The sequence below is a fragment of the Rattus norvegicus genome, chromosome 16, assembly GCF_036323735.1.
Source record: "Rattus norvegicus strain BN/NHsdMcwi chromosome 16, GRCr8, whole genome shotgun sequence".
Lineage (NCBI taxonomy): Eukaryota > Metazoa > Chordata > Mammalia > Rodentia > Muridae > Rattus > Rattus norvegicus.
In genome coordinates, this window is record NC_086034.1 from 75,966,720 (window position 1) to 75,990,931 (window position 24,212).

A 24,212-nucleotide genomic window follows, 5' to 3' on the forward strand; every position below is an offset into this window, starting at 1 on the left:
ACCACCACACACTCACTTTTTGTGTATGCCCCTGCCCCATTATCAGCTGCGGAAGAACAATGCATCGTTCCAAACCGGCCACCAAGTAAAGCTTCCCCACTGCATCTCTTTGCACTGAAGCTTGCCCTTAGTTATCTGCGAGCGCTGCATGCTTTCCTTCCACCCCCACCCCCACCACTCACCCAGCCTCCATCTATCCTCCCGCTGTCTCCGAGGTTAAGAAAATAAAGGTCCTGACAGACTCCAGAGAGCCCTTAGACTTTTCCTGCTGCAGCATGAGAAAGCAAACGCAGCCGTGTGTGATGAGCGAGGGGTGAAATTGACTGGTAAATCGTAGAGAGGATGCGATGAACTCGCGAGACACCAGAGGTTTTGCATCCTAACCCCCAGCAGTAACGAGAGGTTCCTAAAAGTTTCAGCTTTTCTCTGCCAGCCTAGCGAAACATGCTGCCCACGCAAACGCCCCTCCTTGATACCCAGCCTGTTTTTTAGTGTGTCCCTTGAGGTCAGAAGGTAGCCATACGATGTCTCCGCTCTGGAAGGCAGCTGGATCTAGTTACTGCCCGTTAGTAGGCTCCCATTGTCCGTTCGAAGAACCGGAGTCGTTCTTTTTACTTTCTCCCCTTACTGTGCAAGCAGAACTTCTGCAAGAGACACCTCTCTCCCACTCTCTCCCTCTCACCGCAGCTTACCCGGAGTCATTGCAAAGAACTGTCCCTTCTGTGTGGATGATGCTGGCTGGTCCGCTTTCTGCTGAACTACAAGTCTGCGCTTCCATTAAGCATTCCCTCACTGCCTCAGTTTGGCCCCGAAGACTTTAAAGGGACAGAAGAAGAGCCGGCTGTTCGATAAAGGCAAAAACCCAACTTACCGTGCCTTGCTTGCTTCTTTCCCACTCTCGCAGGGGCTTCTCCTGATTAGCTCCCCCGCAGGCTCTGTCTCCCTGGACAGCTCAAGCCAATTTTAAGGGTGAAGGAGGGGTGGGGCCAGAGGTTCTTGTGGGCGGGGTTTCTCCTATGATGGTGGGTGCCGGGTGGACCGGGCCAGGGGAGGAAGTGCGCGCGGAGGAGCACAGCCACTCTTGGCTTGACGCCAGCTTGATTATTCACCGTACTGACGTCATCGAATCACAGGAATTTTCAGAGTTGGAGGGGACTTAAGAATCATCCAGTTTTAAAATCCTGGTCTCAAAGGCCTAAAAGGAACTGTAAGGATGTGCGGCTCTAAGCTCCAGTCTTGACCATGAGGTTATAGTTCTAAACAGCCCCGCCCAACTAGGCTAGGGAGGGGAGAGGTCTTCTGGAATTTTAAGCGACTACCCCTCAGGACACGTGGGCCTTAGGCCAAGAGGCAGAAGATGAGCTGGTTGGGAGTGACTGGAGACAGTAAGCACATGACCACCAGGCTATGGTTCTCTTCCTACCTCTGACCTGCCCTCCTGGGCTGAGGAGCTACTCTTCTCAGTGGGAGAGCTCTCAGGGAATTGAGAAAAAGCACAACACCGCGCAAGTCTTTCAGCCCCCTGAAATTCCATCACAAGCCATCCTTTCTCTAAGCTTCCTCACGTCAAGGGTGGACAAGGAAAGCTCCTGAAAACTGCCCTTCTAGTGGCCCACATCCTGTCACAACCTACGGAAGCCTCCACAGCCCCCGGGACACCAGGTCGCTCCAAATCCCAGTTTAGTCTTCCTCTGCAGATGTCTGCACATCAAAGGGGCTGAACTAGTGCTCTGTCTCAGCAATTACAGGCACCCTGAGCGTTGCTAAATGCACACAAAACCTGTCATCCTCAGAAACCCCAGCTTTTTCATTTTTTTGCCACCTGTGAGTCTGTTTCCCCCGTCAGACTCTGGCGGAGCCTGGAAAGCCAGAAATACACATGGGAAGCAGATACCATAACAATGGGAACTTTGATTTTAGTCAAAGGATTGCCATGGGGGCGAGCAAATGAAAATAAATCTCGGTGACATCACATCCTGGGAAACTTGACTAGAAGCCCTTTGCTCCCAAGAGTGATAAATTCCAAGTCTGATAACTTGGGGACAGAAGGGTAAGAAAAAGGAGTGTGGGGGCTGGGGATTTAGCTCAGTGGTAGAGCGCTTACCTAGGAAGCACAAGGCCCTGGGTTCGGTCCCCAGCTCCGGAAAAAAAAAAACCAAAAAAAAAAAAAAAAAAAAAAAAAAGGAGTGTGGAAGAAAGAGTCCCTAAGGCTAGCTTCTGCAATGGGGGAGTCCTCTCTGTAGAGTGTGTCACCTGTGGCAGTAGAGAGGGGGTTTAGTGAACCCTTTGTTGGGGCAGTGGACAGCTGATGAGGCACAGGACAAAGACCAGGATGAGTTCAAAAACCTAATAAGAAGTGATGTGATTCCAAGGATAGCCCAAGGAAAGAGAGGTGGGCAAGAAGCTGGCAAAGACGTCCTTAACCAGGAGACAGGTGTGCTGTGTACAGACCAAGAGTCCCTCCTTTTAAAGGGAAACTGAGCTTTTAAGGACAAACACGGTAAACATTCAGATGGTATCATTGGGCATACTGGGGTGCAGTGCCCCCTCATGCATGCCACAGCTGGTCCTGTCTTGAAATTAGCCCCTACTAAGATCCAAGGCTCACAGATCTGCATCTCCCTACCCCATTTCTCCCGGAGCACACACGTGTGGGCTATTAACAAATTCTGAGGTGGCAAGGGACTTTTCTTCTGTGACATAGTTTACCTAGGAAACCTCTCACACCCATATTCCTGTAAGTAACCCCAGTTAAACTCACTGATTAGTTATCCGAGCTAGACTTGTTTCTTTTGTCTGTCCTCAGTGCAGAGTCAAAAGTCATTTGTTCACATTTCCTTAGAAGTAGTAAATTTCTTGGAAGAGATTGCCCAGGCCTTCATCGGGACTGGACACTTATGCCAGCTCCTGGACCGGCTGTGTGAACTGCAATGCTCACACACTCCCTGAGAAGGAAATAGATAGAACAAAGCAAAATACGAGCATCTTCTTGGAGGTGGGGCTACCCATGAAGAATCGCTTACCACTCTGCACAAGGGGGATTTGCTCTAGTCTTACAAAACCCTGGCTCGTTTGCAAGGACAAAAATGAAAAGTTAAAAACCAGGCAATTCTCCTGGAGCAGCAATTCTTCCGAATTTTTTAACCTAATATTAATAAGTTTTAAAATTCCACGCAGGACTATAAAACCATGGGTTCTGTTTGTTTGCTTGTTTTGGAACTGACGATGTAACTCAGGCTGACCTTGAACTCACAAGAATGCACCATCAAGAAGCTTGGTCTATAGCACTGTTTTGACTATGGGACACTGAGAATAATTTAGAAGCTCAAAAATAGAGGAATTATGCCATTCAGCGTATCAGCATGGTACAGGGTTGTACAGTGTGAGGATGATTGGTAGCACAATTACATAGACATGTCAAAATTAGGACTATCACCTTGCCCCTAAGTACATGCTGTGCTGTAAACTCTATAAACCCCACGGGAATGGGTAGGTAAAGATTAAAACACAACGTTAGGGTTCGGTTGCTCTAGCGACTGACGATTTTTTTTTTCAGTTCCTTTCATGATAACCTGCACACTACTTTGAAGAAAAAGAAAGTGACTTCATACTGGATGCAGGCAAGTCTGGATATGCCGAGCTCATGAATCTGACACAGGCATGAGGAAGCAATGGCTGTCCACGCAGGCAGGCTCCAACACCAGAAATATGCTTTTGGTGAACTTACCATGGACTCATTCCGGAATCTATTCAACTTCTTTCCAAAAGGATTGTGTTTTCAGCCAGTTCCTTGGTGATGGTAAGAATTAAGTTTCTTAAGTTGATTTGCTTTGAATCTTTGGAATAGGATTCCCTTTCCTTGGGCCCACCATCACTTGGTTGAGCTTCCAATCCAGGGGCTTCACCCAAGGGCTCTGTGGCCCAAGGCAGAGGCCCAGGTTGGACACCAGGAAGTTTGTTCTTTTCTTCCTGTTTGCCCTGTGCTTAGATTTGCTCTCTTGTGTTTCAGATGAGAACACTAGACTCAGGGTTATTATGTGACTCAAATAGGATGTCACGGGGACAAAAATGCTTTTTGCTGAATGACCTGCTGTTGTGGATTTAATAAGTCAGTTAAGGGTTTCGGGGCTGGGGACGTGGGTCACTGGCAAGGCACCTACCTCTACTCAGGTGGGTAGCTCTATAGAAGGGAAGGCTTTGTTTCTCTAGAGATGGTGAAGGGGCCTTTAAAGATGTTCCACCTCAGACTTTTTCAAACTGTCTTCTAAGAAACACTGGGGTGACAAAGCGAACAAAATTATCCAATGCATGTTAATAAGAGGGGAACTGTAGAGGGCAGGAGGTGTGAGGGAATTCTGTGCCCTCTGCTTGATTTCTCTATAAACTTAGGACTGGCCTAAGAGGGCTAGAGGGACAGCTCAGCAGTGAAGAGCACAGGGTGCTCTTGTAGAGGACCTGAGTTTGGTTCTCAGCACTTACATCAGCTGATGACTGCCTGTAATTCCAGCCCTAGAGGATCCAATGTCTCTAGCGCACACACACACACACACACACACACACACACACACACACACACACACACACACACAGAGTTATAGATTAATACAAATATAAAATTAAATCTTTTTTTCTTCTTCTTCTTTTTTTCTTTTTCTTTTTTCTTTTTTTCGGAGCTGGGGACTGAACCCAGGGCCTTGCGAAATTAAATCTTTTTAAAAAATGCTCTAGGGTTGGGGATTTAGCTCAGTGGTAGAGCGCTTGCCTAGGAAGCGCAAGGCCCTGGTTCGGTCCCCAGCTCCGAAAAAAAAAGAACAAAAAAAAAAAGCTCTAACTTGAAATGCATATCAGCCATTTCTGACATAAAAAAACATATCTATAAGATATTTACCATACACATTTATACGTAAGATCTTAACTCTTCTGACGAGATCAGTTTGCTCTATGAGATCATTCGTTACCCTTTGCTTTCATGCCAGCATCTTAAACCAACGGCCAGGCAGAAGTACTCTGTCATAGCTTTACCAACTTTAAAGGTGTCCATGATTAATAGAACTATTCTAACCAGGTCGTCATTTCTTTCTTATTTCTTTCTTCTATTTAGTTTTGTTTTACCTGGTGTTTGGGGGACAGTACCCAGTCCTCGTGCTTGCTAGGCGACTCCTCTGTCACTGTCCAGATGCCCAAGCCCAGCCCTTGCATTCTAGGCTTGAAGGCACAGGAAAGGAGCAATCCTGAGCCTCTGGTAGCCAACACTGGGCACTGTGTCTCGGCCCTCACTCCTCTTCCCTTGAGGAATGCTTGTTCCCTTTCGGCCTTTAGGTTGTTTAATTTACTTGTTTAGTTATTGTAAAAATAACAAGCGTGACAATAACCCCAAACCAAATGACCACAGTCAGTCCTTCTGACCCCAACAGTGGTAGATTGTGCTGGGGCCAGGCTCTGTGGAGAGACTCTGGAGCCTTCTAGCTAATTGCAAGTTCCTCAGGAGGGACATACACTCCTAATGGGCGCAGTGACTTAGGAAGCATCCGCTTTACATCAGTTCTGGTTTCCAGCGAGGGCTTGCACGAGTCCAGGATAGCGGGAGCACTACTGTTTACTCAGAGTAATGGGAGCACTACTGCTTACTCTATGCCCACCTTCCCTCTGCAGCACGGTGGCAGGACACCCTCCTTCCCGAGCCAGACATTTTTACCCAGCAAACACAGCCTCAGTGTCACTTCCCACAACTCCTCTCCCCACCCATGCAAATGATGCATGATTTATGAAGATGACCTTTTACCTCATTCTCACTGCATCAAACATTTTCCCCGATGAAGAATTTATAGCAATCCAAACAAACCTGAGGTCATTTCCCTGGTCCCAGCCTTCCTTTATCTATGGTGCACAGAGTTTCCTGTCTGATTTTAGTCACCAGCTGGAATGGTGACATCCTGACTGTCCCTTGACCGATCTCACTACCTGTTCAGGAGTGGCCGAGTCCACAGCTTTTATTAGAAATTAAGGAAGTAAATCGGAGGTGCAGCTCAGCAGGGCAGAGCATGAATGGACTCTGTGCACCTGCGTAGCTGACCTAACGCTACCCAAAGAAAAGACCCATTGTCAGCATCTAACCAGAAGAGCGATTCTAAGGTTACCTTTAGTTGTGTAAGGACCAGTACCAACGTTATACTGTGATATGGAAAAATGAACCAGGTTATAAGACCCTTTGCCATAGGTTTTTTAAATGCACCGTTCACAAGGTGCTGTCTGACAGCACAGGAGAGGACAGTTCTTGCTGTGGATGCAAAGGGCACCTGAAATGTCTTTTGATAGCCAGGGGACAGGTGAGGCTCTGGAGGAGAGAGCTGTCATCCTAACCTACCTGTAAAAGTATCTTTGGCAAAGTTGGCAGGAGATGTGATATATGGGTCAGAGGTGAGACCTCCTGGAGACTTGATTTTTTTAAAAAGAGGACTAAAAACAGGTTCTGGGCAGGTCTGCCTTCAGTGTTAGGACAGCAGAAGGAGCAGAGGTGGTGGCTACCGTGGATAAAATGGAAGGGTTCTGTAGATTGGTGATCCCCCAAATTAACCACGATGCTGCCCTCCCAGGGCATCTTGGAGAACTGAGGGCATACTCCGAGGTCTCTGCCCTGGCTCTCAGAACCTGGGTTTCTGAGAGCAGCAGGGCCTTGCTTTCTGTTGCTCCCTGTCAGCGGTGCATGGAGGGCTCAACATTGGTCTCTCCAAGGACCGAGGCTGTTACAATGCCATCTGCCTGGTACCCGTACATCCCACAGGATTCAAAACCGCTGATGGCTGCAGGCCAGCAGGGGTTGTGCTGTGGCAAATCTATAGACCAGGTGGCTGTTCCAAAGACCTCAGAGGGCTCTTGATTTCTGCTTGTCTCTCTCCTCGTGGGAATGGAAAGCCAGTCCTCGAGTCTTGCACGTGTCAGATCTTTTCCTGGGCCTTTCTGCTCCTGGGCTTGTCAGAAACACAGCAGCACGGGCACCGGCACCGGGATGCCTGATCTCAAAGGACACAACCTCCTGGCTGTTGGCTTGGGGTTGATGCTGCAGCTATAAAGACACTTAACCTTCACTTGTTTCTATGCTGCTATGCTACAGGGGTCAAGCACGGCCATCCCCAGAGATCCCTAAAGCATCCTGTGGTGAGGGAATCATCCTTTCGTGGGAAGTCGAGGGACGTCAGAAGAGGTGAGGGAGCATTTAGGCCGACGGCTACTCTCTAGCTGACAGAGACCAGGGTGGGGGATGTGAGATAAGGGGAACATACATCTGGAACATGTCTGGAACACATCTGGAGCACATCTGGAACACATCTGCCCAAAGGCTCTGATATTCTGGGTTAGCAGTGACCATGTCACTGCTTACAGAATTTAAGCCCTGACCAAGTGGCAGGGGCCACTAAGCAAGACCTTTAACATCTCAAAGCTAGTTCCCCCGTCTGTAACACTGAAGCTTGGGAGAATCTCAAGCGTCTGTGACACTGGTAAGTAAACATACATTGGATTATTTCCTGCTTAAGGGTGTAGCTCCTCAGTAGAGCATTTGCTTCGCAGGAACAAGGTCTTAGGCTCCATTCCACACATCGCAAACAAAGCCTATTATCTACGAAGCCACTTGGTAAAGAATCTAGAGAGGAAAGGAGTGCAGCAGAGGCTGTAGATACCATCACGGCCACACCTGCCTACCTCACAGCGCGCAGCCTCACGGATTTCATGGGGTCACCACGAGGCCACCTAGCTGTACAGTGACAGGGGTGGGGTTGACTGCAAACGGCTGGAAAGACTTCTCGGCACATTTTCCCCAAACAGTGTTCTGCCTCTCCTAAACAGGAAGTGGACCTGAACACCGCATTCCTGTAAATTATTCTAGATAAAGCAATACACAAGACTACATCTGAAGTTGTTCTATCCGGCTAGGCGCTGGACAGAAAAAAACAAAACAAAACAAAAAAAAACAGGCAAGTACAACTGTTTACCAGTGTGAGCATGTGATAGCCCTCCTGGACGGAAAGCAGCTCCACAGAAATCCATGTTTCCGCTACTGTAATGAGAGATACCAGAGACTTGTAGTCACCCCCACCCCGCCCTCCACAAACTACACGCATTTGTACAGTCCACGGGGAGAACATTCCAGGTGCCCCACACCTACACTCTTTATTCCCCTAGGTGTCAGGTCCACGGGTGTGGCTATGTTCCCAGAAGTGACCGCTGCACGTCTTCTTTGTGTGGCTTCTTTGTGTCACTACAAGACTTTATGAGAATGAAGGCCGCCTCCTGTAAAAACCAACAGTTACCGCTGCCGTGCATGCTGTCCAGCTCCCAAGCACAATCCGACTCTCCGTTATAAAGTGATTTTTATTTAAGAAGATTACATTGAAAATGTTGATGGACCAGACTGGAGAGATGGCTCAGCAGCTAAGAGCACCGACTGTTCTTCCATGAGGTCCCGAGTTCAATTCCCAACAACCACACGGTGGCTTCACAACCAAATCTGATGCCCTCTTTCTGGCATCTCTGAAGAGGGCAGCAGTGTACTCACATACATTAAATAAACAAATACATCTTATAAAAGAATGAAAGAAAGAAAATGTTAACAGACACCTTTTGCATATCGCTTGGAACATATGCTGTCCCATGAGGCAGGTGCTGTGACCGTCCCTATGTTGAAGACACAGAAACAGAAGCACAGAGGTCTGCACGCACTGACTAGCTGCTCAATCAGACCATTGAGCAGGCCAGGACTCAATCCATCCATCTTGAGTCCACATGTGTAATCCAGTGCAACTCCATCACTGAAGCTCTCAGATGACAATTGCACAAGAAAACCGCCGGGATGATGTTCCAGTAGCACTCTGGACCCTGTTGTGGAGAGCCAGGCTTGGCGTGCGGGCGATGGAGGCACAGGCTTACCTCTAGCAGAAGCACTGGCCTGGGTCACCAGGGAGCTGGCCAGTAGTGGCTCTGACAGTAGCAGACTATGATTTATACTCCATCTCTCTGCTGCTCTCCCCGTGAGCACCACGAGCTGGTCTCTCAGTCAGGTGCTACATACAGCTCATCATTGACACTAGAACTCTGGGCTCAGGTTTTACAGCCCGAGACCATTGAAACATCCTCAGGATCTGCCCAGCCTGGGCTGGGTATCTACTATGACCTTGGCAAGTAGGGTCGCTTACCTGAAAAGGCTAGAGCGGCAGGCTGGTTAGTCTTCTGTTACCACAGCAAGGTAGCTGAAGATGCCAACATACAAAGAGGACAAGGTTATTGCTGGTTCATGGTAATCTGCAGACACGGGCAACTTTGAGGAACAGTGGACTTGGTTTGGTGCTTGTATGCAGAAAAAAAAATCAAGAGTCCTTTTTTTGATGGTGGTGAGGTGGGGAACATAGCCCAGGCTAGCCTCTCAGTGACTATGCAGCTAAGGACCTTGAATTGCCAATCCTCTAGCCTGAGGACTTCCTGACTGCTGGTTTATAGATCTGTTCCCATGCCTGATGTAATTGGTACTGGGGGATTGAACCCGGGGCCTTATGCATTCCAGGTAAGCTCTCTGCCAACTGAGCCATGTTACCAGGCTAGCTCTTTAGATACTTCGAACATATTTGTGCATCTGAGTCCAGCTCTATTCCAAGTCCAGAAAAATATTTGTGGCACCTGCATATCATCTTTCCGTTAAAAGCGACTGATCTGGTCACCCCTGGTGCCAGCAGCAGGCACACTGGACAGGTCCCCAGCAGGCGTAATGGTTGGGTTGGGTTGGTTAGAAGGAAGTGAAAACGGAAAAATGGTTAGTGACACATGTGAGCTGAGAGCCAAATATCTTGCCTCTGGAATTCCCGTCTTACACAGCGATGCCTATTCTGAGCCGTGTTTCGTAATTCCTTTGCCAAGCCTTTTGAGGTTGAAAATAAGGTAAGGAGACTTCCCCGGGCCACACAGTCAGTAAAGTGGCAAGCAACCGTGAGGAAATAGAAATACGTGAAGCCTCAGATCTGCTCCCTGTGCCCAGGAAGGAGCACGTACGGTCCCCTCCACCAGGCCCCACCGCCAGGCCCCACCGCCAGGCCTCACCAGGCAGAGATTCTGTACTTCAGCCATGAGTCAGATACTACTTTTCAGGTGTGCAGCCACTGGCTGGAGGGTGGCTTAGTCCCATCAGGGTTAGTCCCTGAAGTGGGGAGAAGCAGGCTGCGGAGTAGGCTCCCTGTTTGTGAAACAGGATCCACATGCACTCCGCACCTTGCAGAGTGGGTTTGGGAATCAGAGGAAGAATGTGTGTTAAGCCTGTATATGGTCTGCCATGCACACACTGGAGGCTCAAAGGTTAATAGTTGTCAGGCAGGATGTGATGGTGCACACCAGTAATCCTGGGGTGGTGCAGGAAGGGCCCGAGGCCAACGAGGCTACATAGACACACACACATGTATGTATGTACCTATGTACATATGTATGTATGTATGTAGTATGTATATATACAATATTTGTGTGTATAGTATTTATGTGTGTATAGTATTCATTTTGTGTGTGTGTGTGTGTGTGTGTGTGTGGTGTGTGTGTGTGTGTGCATGCCCGTGTGTTTAAATAGTTTTATTCCTCAGACAGTTGCTCTGGGCTAGAGCATGCTAGAGTACTTACATAACATGTGCTAGGGGTGTTGATTCACTTTGTTTTTTTTAAAGAATTATTTATTTAGTTTATGTATATGAGTACACTGTCACTGTCCTCAGACACACCAGAAGAGGGCATCGGATCCCGTTCCAGACCGCTGTGGTTGCTGGGAATTGAACTCTGGACCTCTGGAGGAGCAGTCGGTGCTCTTAACCGCTGAGCCATCTCTCCATCCCAATGTGCTTTGTTTTGAGTGTCAGGATTACAGACCTGACACATACACAGGCAAGGCCCTGGATTTGGCACTAGCAATCAGCAAGAAGGTAGGGGAGGGGAGAGGAGGGAAAGAAAGAAGAGAAAGGAAGAGAGAGGAGTGGGAGGTGGGAGGTAGGAGGGAAGGAGAGGGGAGGAGGAAGGGACATGGAGGAGAGAGCTGTCTCCAGTAATGCCCTCTTCACATTGCTCCCTGCCTTCAAAGCCTCTCTCCTCCCAGCTTCCCAGGGCAGAGCGTGCAAACTCATTAGAACGTAATTCTTCATTACCCTCTTCCTTCTCTCCTGTTTCTCCTTCTTTCTTATTCTTCCTGGAGGGGATGGAGCCCCGGGACATTGTGCTTGCTAGGCAAACACCAGCACCAGGCATACACCTAGATCTCCAATTTCTCCTCTGAATATTTTGGGAAATTCTAAGTAATTTTTCTTCCTTATTTCTGACTTACACTAATATAATTCTACAAACATATTAGTAAGTCTGGTGTCTTTAGGGCATCAGTTGGTCATAAGGGCAAAGCAGCTTAACGTTTGTATCTCGAGTTATTGGCAAAGAATATTTCATGTGTTACAAAGTCCATTTCTTCCTTTTATTGCGGTGATCTTAGGGAGGCTGGCTGTACATCTCAGTGGTAGAGTGTACTTAGCACACACCAGGCTCCGGGTCTTCAGCTGTGTCTTGGGGTTTCTTCTATTGCTGAGACGAAACACAGGACCCCAAAAGCAACTTAGGGAGGAAAGTGTTTATTTGGCTTGTACTTCCACATCACTGATCATCACCAAAGGAAGACAGAACAGGGACTCAGGGCAGGATCCCGGAGGCAGGAGCTGATGAAGAGGCCGTGGAGGGATGCTGCTTACTGGCTTGCTCCTCGTGGCTTGCTCAACCTGCTTTCTTATAGAACCCAGGATCACCAACCCAGGGATGGCACCACCCACCATGGGTTGAGCCCTCCACCCTTGATCACTAATTAATCTGGATTTTATGGAGGCATTGTCTCAATCACGGTTTCCTCCTCTCAGATGACTCCAGCTTGTATCCGGTTAACATGAATCACCAGCACAAGCTGTCAGTGCTGCAGGTTCTTATGGTTTAACCCCAACGCCATTTACACCAGTAACCCAAAGGCTGCTTCTCACTCGCTAACAAATCCTCTTGCGATTTTGCAACAAAGATGATGTCATCATGTTAACTGCTCACACGCTGTTCTTTGATTGTAAACCGATGGGACCTTGGGAGTATAGACCTGGTTAGGTGTTTAGGCAAAAGATATGATTTTGGTTTTGGTGATACTTATGATAATTTTGATGATCATTTTCTGATGGTGCCTTTGCGGACATGGTGTCTTTATACGAAGGATTACATATGAACACCTGAGGAAATGTGGAACAGTTAGAGTAAAGAGGGAAGAATGAACATGAATTGGGAATGATTGACTGCTGTCACTGAGCTGGGAGTGGATCCCCCATGCAGACCCTTCCTCTGGGATGGTGTTCTGATGCACATCTTACAAACACGTGTGAACTACAGCTCCCCTCTCGGGTGGGCACGTGAGAAGGTTGTAGACATTTGATTATCAGACCTTCCTTTTCAAAGTCAGCAGTTTATAATCCCACATGTGATGGTTCATTTGGTCAAGGATCAGCTATAGATGGTACAGAGAATGGGTGAGAGGTATGGTAAACAGAATGTTCATGGTACCAAGGGTCATCCATGGATTATGAATTAGGAAGAGAAAACTTATGTCACAAGGGAGTGGTTTAGTGTTCACTACTTTGGTGAGTGGGAGATACCCCAATTGTACGTTCCTCATCATGAGATACGTAAGGTTCTCTTTGTGAAAAATGTGTAACTGAAATCTGTTCAGGGCTGTAAACTTATCTTCCAGTTTCATAGGTAGATTCTCTAATGTAACAGAACTTATAGAATGAATCTCTGTGTGTGTAGAAAGGGGATTTATCAGAATGACTTACAGACTGTGGTCCAGCTAACTCAACAATGGCTGACTATGGAGAGAGAGTCCAATAGTCCAGCAGTTGCTAAATGTCTAAGCTGGTCTTCAGTATATGCTAGAACCCCAAACAGGTAGGCTCTAATGCTACTGAAGCAATGGACTTGCTATCAAGATGAGAGCAAGCAGGCAAAGAGCAAGAGCTTCCTTGTTTTGTGTCCTTGTATGCACAGCAGAAGGTGTGGGCCAGATTAGAGGTAGGTATTCCCATCTCAGAAGATGTGAATTGAAGATGTCTTCTTACAATAAAGCTCTAGACTCCACTTCAAATTAAACAAACGTCCGTCACTGGTTTGCTCTCCATTTTGGGGATTCTAGTTAATTCTAGATGTAGATCAAGGTGACAACCAAGAATGGCCATGACAATAGGTGTTCTGAGGCTAGAAAAAAAGTTAAATGGTGTCAAGAAGCCAATGACATGAAATGCAGTGTCAACACTGTAAAGCACTCCTCAGGACCATCCCTTACAGAAAAAGGCAGAGTGGAAAGTTTAGCTAGGCTGTAGGCACTGAAGGGCACTGAGCAAACAACCTGAGGACAGTGAAACTGTAAGGGATGCGTCTGAGGCAGCTTGTGGGTTCTTGACATGGACGGTGCACAGTCCTGTGTTGATCAGCCTTCTGTTGGTGTCACGAGACCCCGCAATTACCAATGGGGATAGAGAAGGTGTATGACCACTCACGATTCGCAAAGCTTAGTCTTTGAGTGCAGTTGATGGGGATGGGGAAGGGAGCCATGCAGATCGAAAACCTGCTTTCCTCATGGCCAGAACACCAAAGAAAAGAGGAAGAGATCAAGGTACCACAATTCTCTTCAAGGATGTGTCCCCGGGGCCCTGAAGACCTTCCACTAGACCCAGCTCTGAAAGGTTCCTATCACATCCCAGTAGAGCCACACGAGCCTTAACCAATGCACGTGACTTTCAGGAACAATCTGGAGCTGGATCCCAAGTGCATTGTGGGATTGTGACCCACTTTTGTGAAAAAAGTGACCCCGTTTTTACAGGACTCACATGCCTCTGTCATGAGGGGTCACACAGCAAGGTATAGAGTCAATTTTATATTTTTATCTATCACCTTTTACCTATTGTTTATCTGTCTGAAAGAAGGTAAAAGGAAACAGAGTGCGTATACATGTGGCAGATGCCAGGCACCATACCTTATCTGGGAAGAAAAATTTCAACTTCTCTGTATGTTTGAAACGTCCCCTCATTCATCACCAGAAAGAACTTCTTATATTCACTTTTGTTTTATTTTGAGTTAGCTGTATGTAGTTGAAATTTTCCTTAATTTTTAAGAAATTGAACATTTATTTTCTTACCCACTTTACCTTTTAAGCCTTGTATGTTCTTGATGATGGGAGTGGTTGTAGATCAATTACATGAGCTCAGTTCCTAGGATGAATTTGCCATTATAAGGATAGTTTATGCAAACCCTCATTTACACCTCTAATCCCAAGTACTTGGGAGGCTGAGGCAGGAAAGTGGTGAGCCTGAAGTTAGCTTAGCCTACACAGTGGGATTCTCTCTCAGACCAAAACAAAATGAACCAAAAACAGCGGCAGCAAAAATCCGCTTTCATTGGCTTGATTTTTTTAAAGATCCCATGGATCCCATGACTGATCCCATGGGAATATGGTCAGATAAGGCATGTTGAGTACCTTCTGCTGATGTCTTAGTCACTGTTTTATTGCTGTAACCAAGGCAACTCTCACAAAAGAAAGGACTTAATTAAGATCTTGCTTGAAGTTTTAGAGGGTTGGTCCATGATCATCATGGTGGGAAACAGACAGTCATGGTACTAGAGCAATCACTGAGAACTTTATATCCTGATCCAAAGGCAGCAGGCAGAGAGAGGTGGGGGGAGGGAGAGAGAGACAGAGACAGACAGAGAGAGACAGAGACAGAGAGACAGAGATAGAGAGACAGAGACAGATAGAGAGGAGGAAGAAGAGGAGGAAGAGGATGGGGAGGAGGAAGGAGGAGGAGGAGAAGGAGGAAGAGAAGAAGGAGAAGGAGGAGAAGGAGGAAGAGAAGAATGAGAAGGAGGAGAAGGAGGAGAAGGAGGAGGAGAAGGAGGAAGAGAAGAAGGAGAAGGAGGAGAAGGAGGAGAAGGAGAAGGAGGAGGAGGAGAAGGAGGAGAAGAAGGAGGAGAAGGAGAAGGAGGAGGAGGAAGAGAAGGAGGAGGAAGGGGAAGAAGACAGAGAAGAGGAGGAGGAGGAGAGGAGGGGGGGAGAGGAGAAGGAGAAGGAGTGCTCCAGTGATACACTTCCTCCAACAATGGCAAACCTACTTCAACAGGGCCACACTTCCTAATTCTTCTCAAACATTTCCTCTAACTGGCGACCAGGCATTTAAACATATGAGAACGTGTGGGCCATTCTCATTTAAACCACCACAGGCAGGTTTGATGTTAGTGCCTTTCAGCTCTCCATGTCCATAAGGGCTTCCTCATCAGAAAATGGAGGCTACACCCAGAATTAGAGGACAATGTAACAGCAGAGCCAGGCCCACTATCTAGGTTCCTGGTCCCGTCATTGCCCAACTTGGCTGTAACCCAAACTAAATCTGAAAGTTTTATGTGCCGTATCTCTATTAAAGCATAAAATAATATAATTTATATGCATTTAAATCCTGGTTTAGACTTTTATAGCATACTTATGGACTGTGGTGGAATAATAAGCGTTTGAAATCAGAGTGGCTGGTGCTGTGGTAGATATCGTGGAAACTGAAGTAGACGGTAGAAGGAATAGATCGAGCGAGGTATTCAGAGTGTGGGGAGAGCTTGTAGTAAATTAATGAAACTGCTTTTATTTCACGCTTGTTCTGGTTTATACCGAACACATGCCTATCCAATGCATACTGTCATGGGTAATCTTGGTTGTCAACCTGACTAGACCTTAGAATTAAGAGACGTGCCTCTGGTCAGTCCTGTTAGGATAGCTCTTTGAAGGATTAACTTGGGGGTGGTGCTTAAGTTTGATGCTGCTGTCTGTCAATCTGATGCATGCTAGAGTCATCTGGGAAAAGGGAAACACGGCTGAGAACATTTCTTTTTTTTTTTTTTTTTTTTTTTTTTTGGTTCTTTTTTTCGGAGCTGGGGACCAAACCCAGGGCCTTACGCTTCCTAGGCAAGCGCTCTACCACTGAGCTAAATCCCCAACCCCAAGAGAACATTTCTTGATGAAGATTGATATGGGTGGCGTGACCTCTGGACAGGTGGGCCTCAGCTGTATAAGAAATCAAGCTACACCATAGGAAAAACAGCAATATCAACCAACCAGACCCCACCGGAGCTCCCAGGGACTAAACCACCAACCAAAGAGTACACATGGAGGGACCCATGGCTCCAGCTGCATATGTAGCAGAGGATGGCATTGTTTGGCATCAATAGGAGGAGTAGCTCTCCCCAAGGCTCGGGGGAATGCCAGGGCGTTGAGGTGGGAGTGGGTGGGTGGGAGTGGGGGCATCCTCATAGAAGCAGGGGGAGGGGTATGAGGGGGGAAAGGGGATAAGCATTTGAAATGTAAATACATAAAATATCCAAGAAAAATAAAATTAAAAAAAGAAATCAAACTGAACAAGCCATGAGGAGTAATCCAGTTAGCAGGGTTCCTCTGTGGTCTCTGTTAGTTCTTTTTTTTTTTCCTTAAAACTTTATTTCAAAGTTATTTGCCGGTTGGGGATTTAGCTCAGTGGTAGAGCGCTTGCCTAGGAAGCACAAGGCCCTGGGTTCGGTCCCCAGCTCCAAAAAAAAGAACCAAAGTTATTTGCCTTGCTATTAGTAAGGTGTGGTTAAGGCTCTGTGCCAATATCGTGAGACTCGCCCACTGCCAGCAATGGACTCCAAGAAAGCCCCCCTTCTTGGCACCCAAAGGTTAAATTACTCTTTTCAAAACATACAGAACTTTCAATACTTGCAAAAGAAAAATTACATGCACCATTTCCCCACCATTCATTAAACCTGAGCTGACATTATCCATCTATAGCAGTGGATGTTAAAATGAGATCATTTTAACCAATTAAAACCGTACAAATACAAATCAAAACCCTACCAGTTAATATTGACAAGGATATCTTACAAATGCTACATTACATCTCACCTCGCAACCTGAAACATTACACGTGTATATGTTTATTTTAGATAACTGAAACGCCACAGGATCAAACGCCAATAAAGTAAAAAAAAAATTTTTTTTAGTTCTGCGGATTAGTTCCAACCTCACCAAAAAACACCCAGAGAACTTTCTAACGAATTTTCTTGTTCATCTCACATGGTAGTTTTCGTTGTTTTAAAAGTCAAAGTTTAGGAAAAAACGTTATGAGCTCTACTTCCACATCTTGAAGTGAATATTCCTTTTGGCTAACGAGACTATGTGGAAATGTAGGTTACATTTTCTTTTTTTTATTGAACAGATATAAAAAGAAACAAACAAAACACAAACATACACAAACCACAAAGGAGGAAAGGTGTCTGGGAGTTTTTCACTCCAGGTTTCTGCCTTCAAATCCTTCTCTTACTTCCCTTAGCGATGGAGTCTGACCTGGGAATTACAAGCTGAAATAATCCTTCTTCTCCCCAAGATGCTTTTGGATCATGGTGTTTACTGCAGCAATACAAGGCAAACAGAGACAAGGGCGGAAGACTCTCCTCAGGAGAAGGTGGGGCAAGGTATGAGGAGGCCAAAACAAAAAGTAGTTTCCTCTTCTTTTTAACTGTAACCTGCTCTTTGTCCTTGAGGCTGAGGTATGTTTCTTGTTTGGATGAAGCAGAAAGAAAGATTTTGCTGCCTAATCAGATCTGTTAGTCTGTGTCATTTTACTGGCGGTTTGAGACCAGCAATATTGAGAGCTATTGTTGAGTTATGTGTTTATTAATCCCTGATAGTTTGTTCCACTTGGTAGTTATGAATATAGATAGAGAAATTCTCAGTAAAATGGTTGCAAAACAAATACAGGAACAAAGCAAGGGGCTGGTGAGATGGCCTGACGGTTAAGAGCATGTCTGCTCTTCCAGAAGACACAGGTTGGTTCCCAGCATACGTGACAGATCACAGACACCTGTAACTCCAGTTCCAGGGGATCTGTTGTCATCTCCTGACCTTTGTGGTTATCAGTCATGCATGTGTCTTAGTCAGGGTTAATATTGCTGTGATGAAACACTGACCACAAGCGACTTGGGGAGGAAAGGGTTTATTTGGTTTAGACTTCCACATCACCGTTCATCACTAAAGGAAGTCAAGACGGGAACTCAAGCAGGGCAGAAATCCGGAGGCAGGAGTTGGTGCAGAGGCCGTGGAAGAGTGTTGCTTACTAGCTTGCTCCTCATGTCTTGTTTAGCCTGCCTTCTTATGGAACCCAGGACCACCAGACCAGAGATGGCGCTACCCACAATGGACTGGGCGCTACCCTATCAATTACTAACTAAGAAAATACTCTACAGTCTTGCTTACAGCCCTGTCTTGTGGAAACATTTTCTCACTTGAGTTTCTCTCCTCTCAGATGGCTCTAGTTTGTGTCAAGTTAAACTATCTAAGACATGGTATATAGCCATACATTCAGGCAAAACATCCATACACAAAAATACCAACCATAGGTCTAAAGAACACATAAAAAAGATGATTAACTATGATTAAGTCAACTTTATCCTAGAAATGCAGGGATGGTCCAGCATACATAAATCAATAAATGTAATTGATCATATTAACAGACTAAAAGAAAAAAAATCATGGTTATCTCATAGATGTAGAAAAGGCCTTTGGCAAAAATCCAGCATCCCTTTGTGATAAAACTTCTGGAAGAAAGTACAGATCCAAGGGACATACCTCAACATAATAAAGGCAATTTATGCTGTGTGGTGGTAGTGCATGATTTTAATCCCAGTACTTGGGAGGCAGAGGCAGGCAGATCTCTGAGTTCAAAGTCAATCTCATCTACAGAGTTTCAGGACAGTCAAAGCTACATGAAGAAATCCCTTTTCAAATAACTAGAAAGGGAGGGAGGGAGGGAGGGAGGGAGAGGGAGAAGAGGAGAGGGAGAGAGAGGGAGAGAAACAGGCAATTTATGGTAACCCAACAGGCAACATCATCCTAAACAGAGAGAAACACAAAGTTACTTCCTCTAAAATCAGAAACAAGATATGGTGCCCACCCTCTCCATATCTATTTAATGCAGCACTTGACTGACGTCTAGCTAGAGCAAGAAGGTAACTGAAGGGAAATCAAGGGGATACAAATAGGAACAGACCAAGTCAAATTAGCTGTATTTGCAGATGCTATGGCTCCATATATAAAAGACCCCGGAGACTCCACCAGGAATCTTCTAGAGCCGATACACATTTTCAAAAACAATAGCAGGATACAAAATTAGCAGATGACATAAGTAGCCTTCCTGTGTATGGTTTCTAAATAATGGAAATTGAAAAAGTCTGAAGAAGAAAAGTAAGGTCAACATTCTGAAAATGGCTGTGCTACCAAAAGCAACATACAGACAAAATGCGATTGATCCCCATCAAAATCCCCACGGTTCTTCTTTTAATAGACAGTTTTTGATTGAAAATAAAGTTTTCTTCATGTGATGTATTCCGATCGCAGTTTCCCCTTCCTTATTCCCTCTCAGATCCTTCCCAAGTCCACACTTTCTTTCTCACTGTCTCCTAAGAAAACACACAGGTAAATAGAAAAGAACAACAACAAGAGACGGACACACACACACACACACACACACACACACACACACACACACACAGAGAGAGAGAGAGAGAGAGAGAGAGAGAGAGAGAGAGAGAGAATCATGTGTGTCCCCACACAGCATAAAAAGACAAAAATCACAAACCATAATGTAGAGGCAAAAGGCTAGTTAGATAAAAACAACAACAGCAAAGCAAATAAATAAATAAATAAATAAATAAAATAAAATAAACTGTCCAAACATAAAGCAATGAGACAAAAACAAAGCCCACCAAACACCTGACATTTATTTTGTGTTGTCCATCTACTGCTGGGCATGCCACCTGCCCTTGAGTGTTATTTGTACGCCCAGTGAGACTCCATTGAAGAAGTTAATTTTCTTGTATCTGCTGGGAGTTGCCATGAGCTGCTGTTGGGAGTTGCTATGAGCTGCTGAGAAGGTATTTGTGTGTGTGTGTGTGTGTGTGTGTGTGTGTGTGTGTGTGTGTGTGTGTTTGGGTGGAATGTTTTGTAAATATCTGCTAAGTCCGTTTGATTTATGACATTACCTAATGCCAGTGTTTCTCTGTTTATTTTTTGTCTGGATAACCTGACTATCAGGGAGAGTTGGGTATTGAAGTCACCCACTGTCATTGTGTTAGAATCAACATGTGATTTTAGCTGTAATTATGTTTCTTTTATGACCTCGCGTGACCTTACATTTTCTGCATCAATATTTACAGTTGCACTATCATCTTGGTGAAAAAAATTTTTGATAAGTATGTGATATCCTTCCCTAAGTCTTCTGATTAGTTTCGGTTTGAAGTCTATTTTACCAGATATTAAAATGCAATGCCTGCTTGTTTCTTGGGTTCATTTGCCTGGATTATCGTTCTCCAACCTTTTAACCCTTCTGAGGTGATGTCTCTCTTTTATGGCGAGGTGTGTTGAAAGATGGATCTTGCTGTCTAATCCAATCTGTTAGTCGGTGTCTTATTGGTGACTTGGGACCATTGACAGTTATTAATGAGCAGTGTCCCTGTTGTTACGGTTTCAGCTCCCCGCTTTGTCTGATTTGCTGGTCTGGGATTACTTGTTCCCTGTGTTTTCTTGGGTATGGTGATTCCTCTTGGCTCCTTTTCTAGAACCTTCTCTAGAACTGAGTTGGTAGGTAGATACTGCTTAAATTTGGTTTTGTCATAGAATGTTTTTCTCCTCTATGTGATTGATGGTTTTGCTTGCTATAGTAAACTGGGCTATCATCTGAACTCCCATCATCTGTCCAGGTTCTTCTGGCATTTAGAGTCTCCATTGAGAAGTGGGGTGCTATTCTAACAGATCTGTCCTTATATGTTGCTTGCTCTTTTTCCCTTGTAGCTTTTAATATTTTTCCCCTGTCATGGACATTTAGAGTTATTATTATTGTTTGGTGAGAGATTTCCTTCCTGGTCCTGTCTATTTGGATGTTTCTTGTACTTTGATAGGCTCCTTCTGTAGGTTAGGTAAATTTTCTTCTACGGTTTTGTTGAAAACACTTTCTGTGTCTTTGACCTGCGTTTCTTCTCTTTATTCTGTATCTATTATCTGTAGGTCTGGCCTTTTTACAGCTCCCCAGAATTTCTGAAGATTCTGTTGGGGGCGGGCAGGATTTGATATTTTCTTTGACTGAATGACACAACTCATCTTTGTCTTCAAGACCTGATACTCTCTCTCCTACTTCATCCAGTTTATCAGCGGGGCTTCCCTCTGAACTTTTATCTGAATTCCTTAGTTTGTTTTTTTTTTTTTTTCATTTCGAATTTTATTTCACTTTGGGCTATCTTTAGAGATCCTCTTTGTTAAATTCTATCTTTCATATCTTTAATTTTTAAAACGATTTTGCCCAACTGTGTTTTCTCCGTCTTCACTGTGGCGTCTATTCATAGCTTCTTTGGTTCTTTAAGCTTGTTTATCATTGCTGTTTTGAATTAACTGTCTTCTATAATCTAAGTCATTTTCTTGGGGAATATTATGGTGGACATTATTGCTCTGCTCATTCGTGTTTGTGTGTTTGTGATGGAATCTAGATATCTAGAGCTAGAGTTTTGGTAGTGTTTCTTGGTACAGAAATATTGCCTCTGCTTTGTGTTGAGCGGGTGTTTGAGGTGCTATTTCCAGTTAACCCCAGTTACCAGGTGATTAACCTGAGTTAGGGGTCATCAGTCTTCGAGCAATTCAGTGCTGATGTTCAGAGAAGTATCAGAAGTACTCCTGGCTATCTTGAGCTAAGTGGGGTTTCTGGGCCTAGGAGTAGAACTTGTATAAAGTTAGAAGATACTTAAAGCCAATATTCATGGCCTATCTTTAGATAATAGATGTTTGTGGAGTTGGTGATATGAGTCTAGGATCCCTACCAGAAGAGGAGGGGCAGAACAAGGAGCTCCAGAAGTCAGGGACAGGGCATGTGATCCTCAAGGAGGTTGTGGGGGTGGGTAGAGGAGGTCTTGTGTCCTTCCCAGGAGTCATTAGGATGGTGGAACAAGTCTAGTGTTTCTACTTAGAGATGGGACCAGGTGTGCACATCAGGGATATGTGGAATTGGTGGGTTTCTTTGTTAGGGTTTCATTGCTATGAAAAGACTCTTTTTTTGTGGGTGCAGCAAACTTTATTGATGGTATTCAAGAGAGTAGGGAGGGTGCCCTAGGCTTCTCCTATTATTATGGGGTCTGGAATGGAATTGTGAGGAAGATGCTCAGTGTTGGGGGCTGAGTTGGGACGGGGACTCCTCAGCAACTGAGGGCCTCTCTCTTGCTCTCAGTATTCCTGCTGGGCTGGGGTGGGTGGTCCAGGCTTTCTTACTCCTTGGAGACCATGTAGGCCATGATGTCTGCCACCCTATTGCTGTAGCTGTATTCATTGTCATTCCATGAAATGAACTTTACAAGGTTGTCATTGAGAGCAATGCCAGACCCAGCATCAAAGGAGGAAGAGTGGGAGTTGCTGTTGATGTCGCAGGAGACAACCTGATCCTCGGTGTAGCCCAGGATGCCCTTTAGTGGGCCCTCAGACGCCTGCTTCACCACCTTCTTGATGTCATCATACTTGGCAGGTTTCTCCGGGCAGCATGTCAATGGATACATTGGGGGTAGGAACACAGAAGGCCATGCCAGTGAGCTTCCTGTTCAGCTCTGGGATGACCTTGCCCACAGCCTTGGCAGCACCAGTGGATGCAGGGATGATGTTCTGGGCTGCCCCACGGTCATTACACCACAGCTTTCCAGAGGGGCCATCCACAGTCTTCTGAGTGGTAGTGATGGCATGGACTGTGGTCATCAGCCCTTCCACAATACCAAAGTTATCATGGATGACCTTGGCCAGGGGGGCTAAGCAGTTGGTGGTGCAGTTGTATTGCTGACAATCTTCAGGGAGTTGTCATATTTCTCGTGGTTCACACCCATCACAAACATGGGGGCATCGGCTGAAGGGGCAGAGATGATGACCCTTTGGCCCCATCCTTCAAGTGAGGCCCAGCCTTCTCCATGGTGGTGAAGATACCAGTAAACTCCATGACATACTCAGCACCAGCATCACCTCACTTGATGTTAGGAGGATCTCGCTCCTGGAAGATGGTGACGGGCTTCCCGTTGATGACAAGCTTCCCGTTCTCAGCCATTGAACTTGCCATGGGTAAGTGATACTGGAACATGTAGACCATGTAGTTGAGGTCAATGATGGGATCCTTGATGGCAACAATGTCCACTTTGCCAGATGCAGAGCAGAAGGCAGTCCTGGTCACCAGGTACCCAATACAGCCAAATCCGTCTACATTGCCCTTCACCATCTTGTCTATGGACGAGGCTGGCACTGCAGGAGAAGATGCGGCTGTCTCTGGAACAGGGAGGAGCAGAGAGCCGAAGGTAACTCTTATACAAGAAAATATTTAATATTTAACCGGGGCTTACAGTTGCATAGGTTCAGTCCATTATCATCACTGTGGGAAACATGGCAGCATCCAGGCAGACATGGTGCTGAACAAGCTGAGAGTTCTACATCTTGATTCAAAGGAAGCAGCAGGAGCCTGGCTTCTGCAGGCAGCCAGCAGGAGGGTTTCACCACACTGGCCAGAGCTTGAGCATAGGACCTCAGAGCTCACCCCCACAATGACACACTTCCTCCAACAAGTCTACACCTATTCCATCAAGGACATATTTCCTATGGTGACCAAATCTATTCAAATCGCCACTGTGGTGATTATGGGAATCCAGGTTCCTTGCCTAGAGATGGGGCTCTCAACAGGGATGGATGGGTATAGGGCACGTAGACCACACTACCAGATGGGCATACAAACCGGTGAGATGGGGCGTGCTCGAACCCCAGGAATCTTAGAGATCCGAGTGGAGCTGTCCCCTCCCTGCCTCTGACGCCTGCTCTGGAATGTGTAAGCTTGACCTCCAACAGAGGTGACTAGTCACAGTCAAGAAACACGGTACTTGGAACGTCTGTCCGTATTAATGAAGTGTATACATTCACATCCACCTCAATAAAGAAATGTGGAGAAGCTAAGATCATATCCGTGAGTTGCTCCATTAGAAATCACCATGGGGGGACAGACATGGCTTAAAAGAGCAGAAAAACTAAGGACCCCCCAAGAGGACCTTCCCTCTTC

At 45.8% G+C, this 24,212-nt stretch overlaps 1 protein-coding gene and 1 pseudogene across 3 annotated transcripts in view; both read right to left on the reverse strand.

Moving 5' to 3' along the window:
- Positions 1 to 24,212, reverse strand: part of Plat (plasminogen activator, tissue type) — a 78,977-nt gene that overhangs the window by 23,659 nt on the left and 31,106 nt on the right. The window contains exon 2 of one of the 3 annotated variants that reach the window (XM_063275098.1): positions 872 to 915. Coding sequence is in view for 1 of the 3 variants with exons in the window: in XM_006253347.5 (XP_006253409.3) it covers positions 693 to 778 (86 nt within the window). In the remaining 2 variants the exon portion in view is untranslated. Of the gene's footprint in view, positions 1 to 692; positions 795 to 871; positions 938 to 24,212 lie in introns of those variants that run through there. The other 2 variants (XM_006253347.5, NM_013151.3) reach the window with 2 other exon arrangements.
- On the reverse strand, positions 21,284 to 23,485 carry LOC108348292 (glyceraldehyde-3-phosphate dehydrogenase pseudogene; annotated as a pseudogene).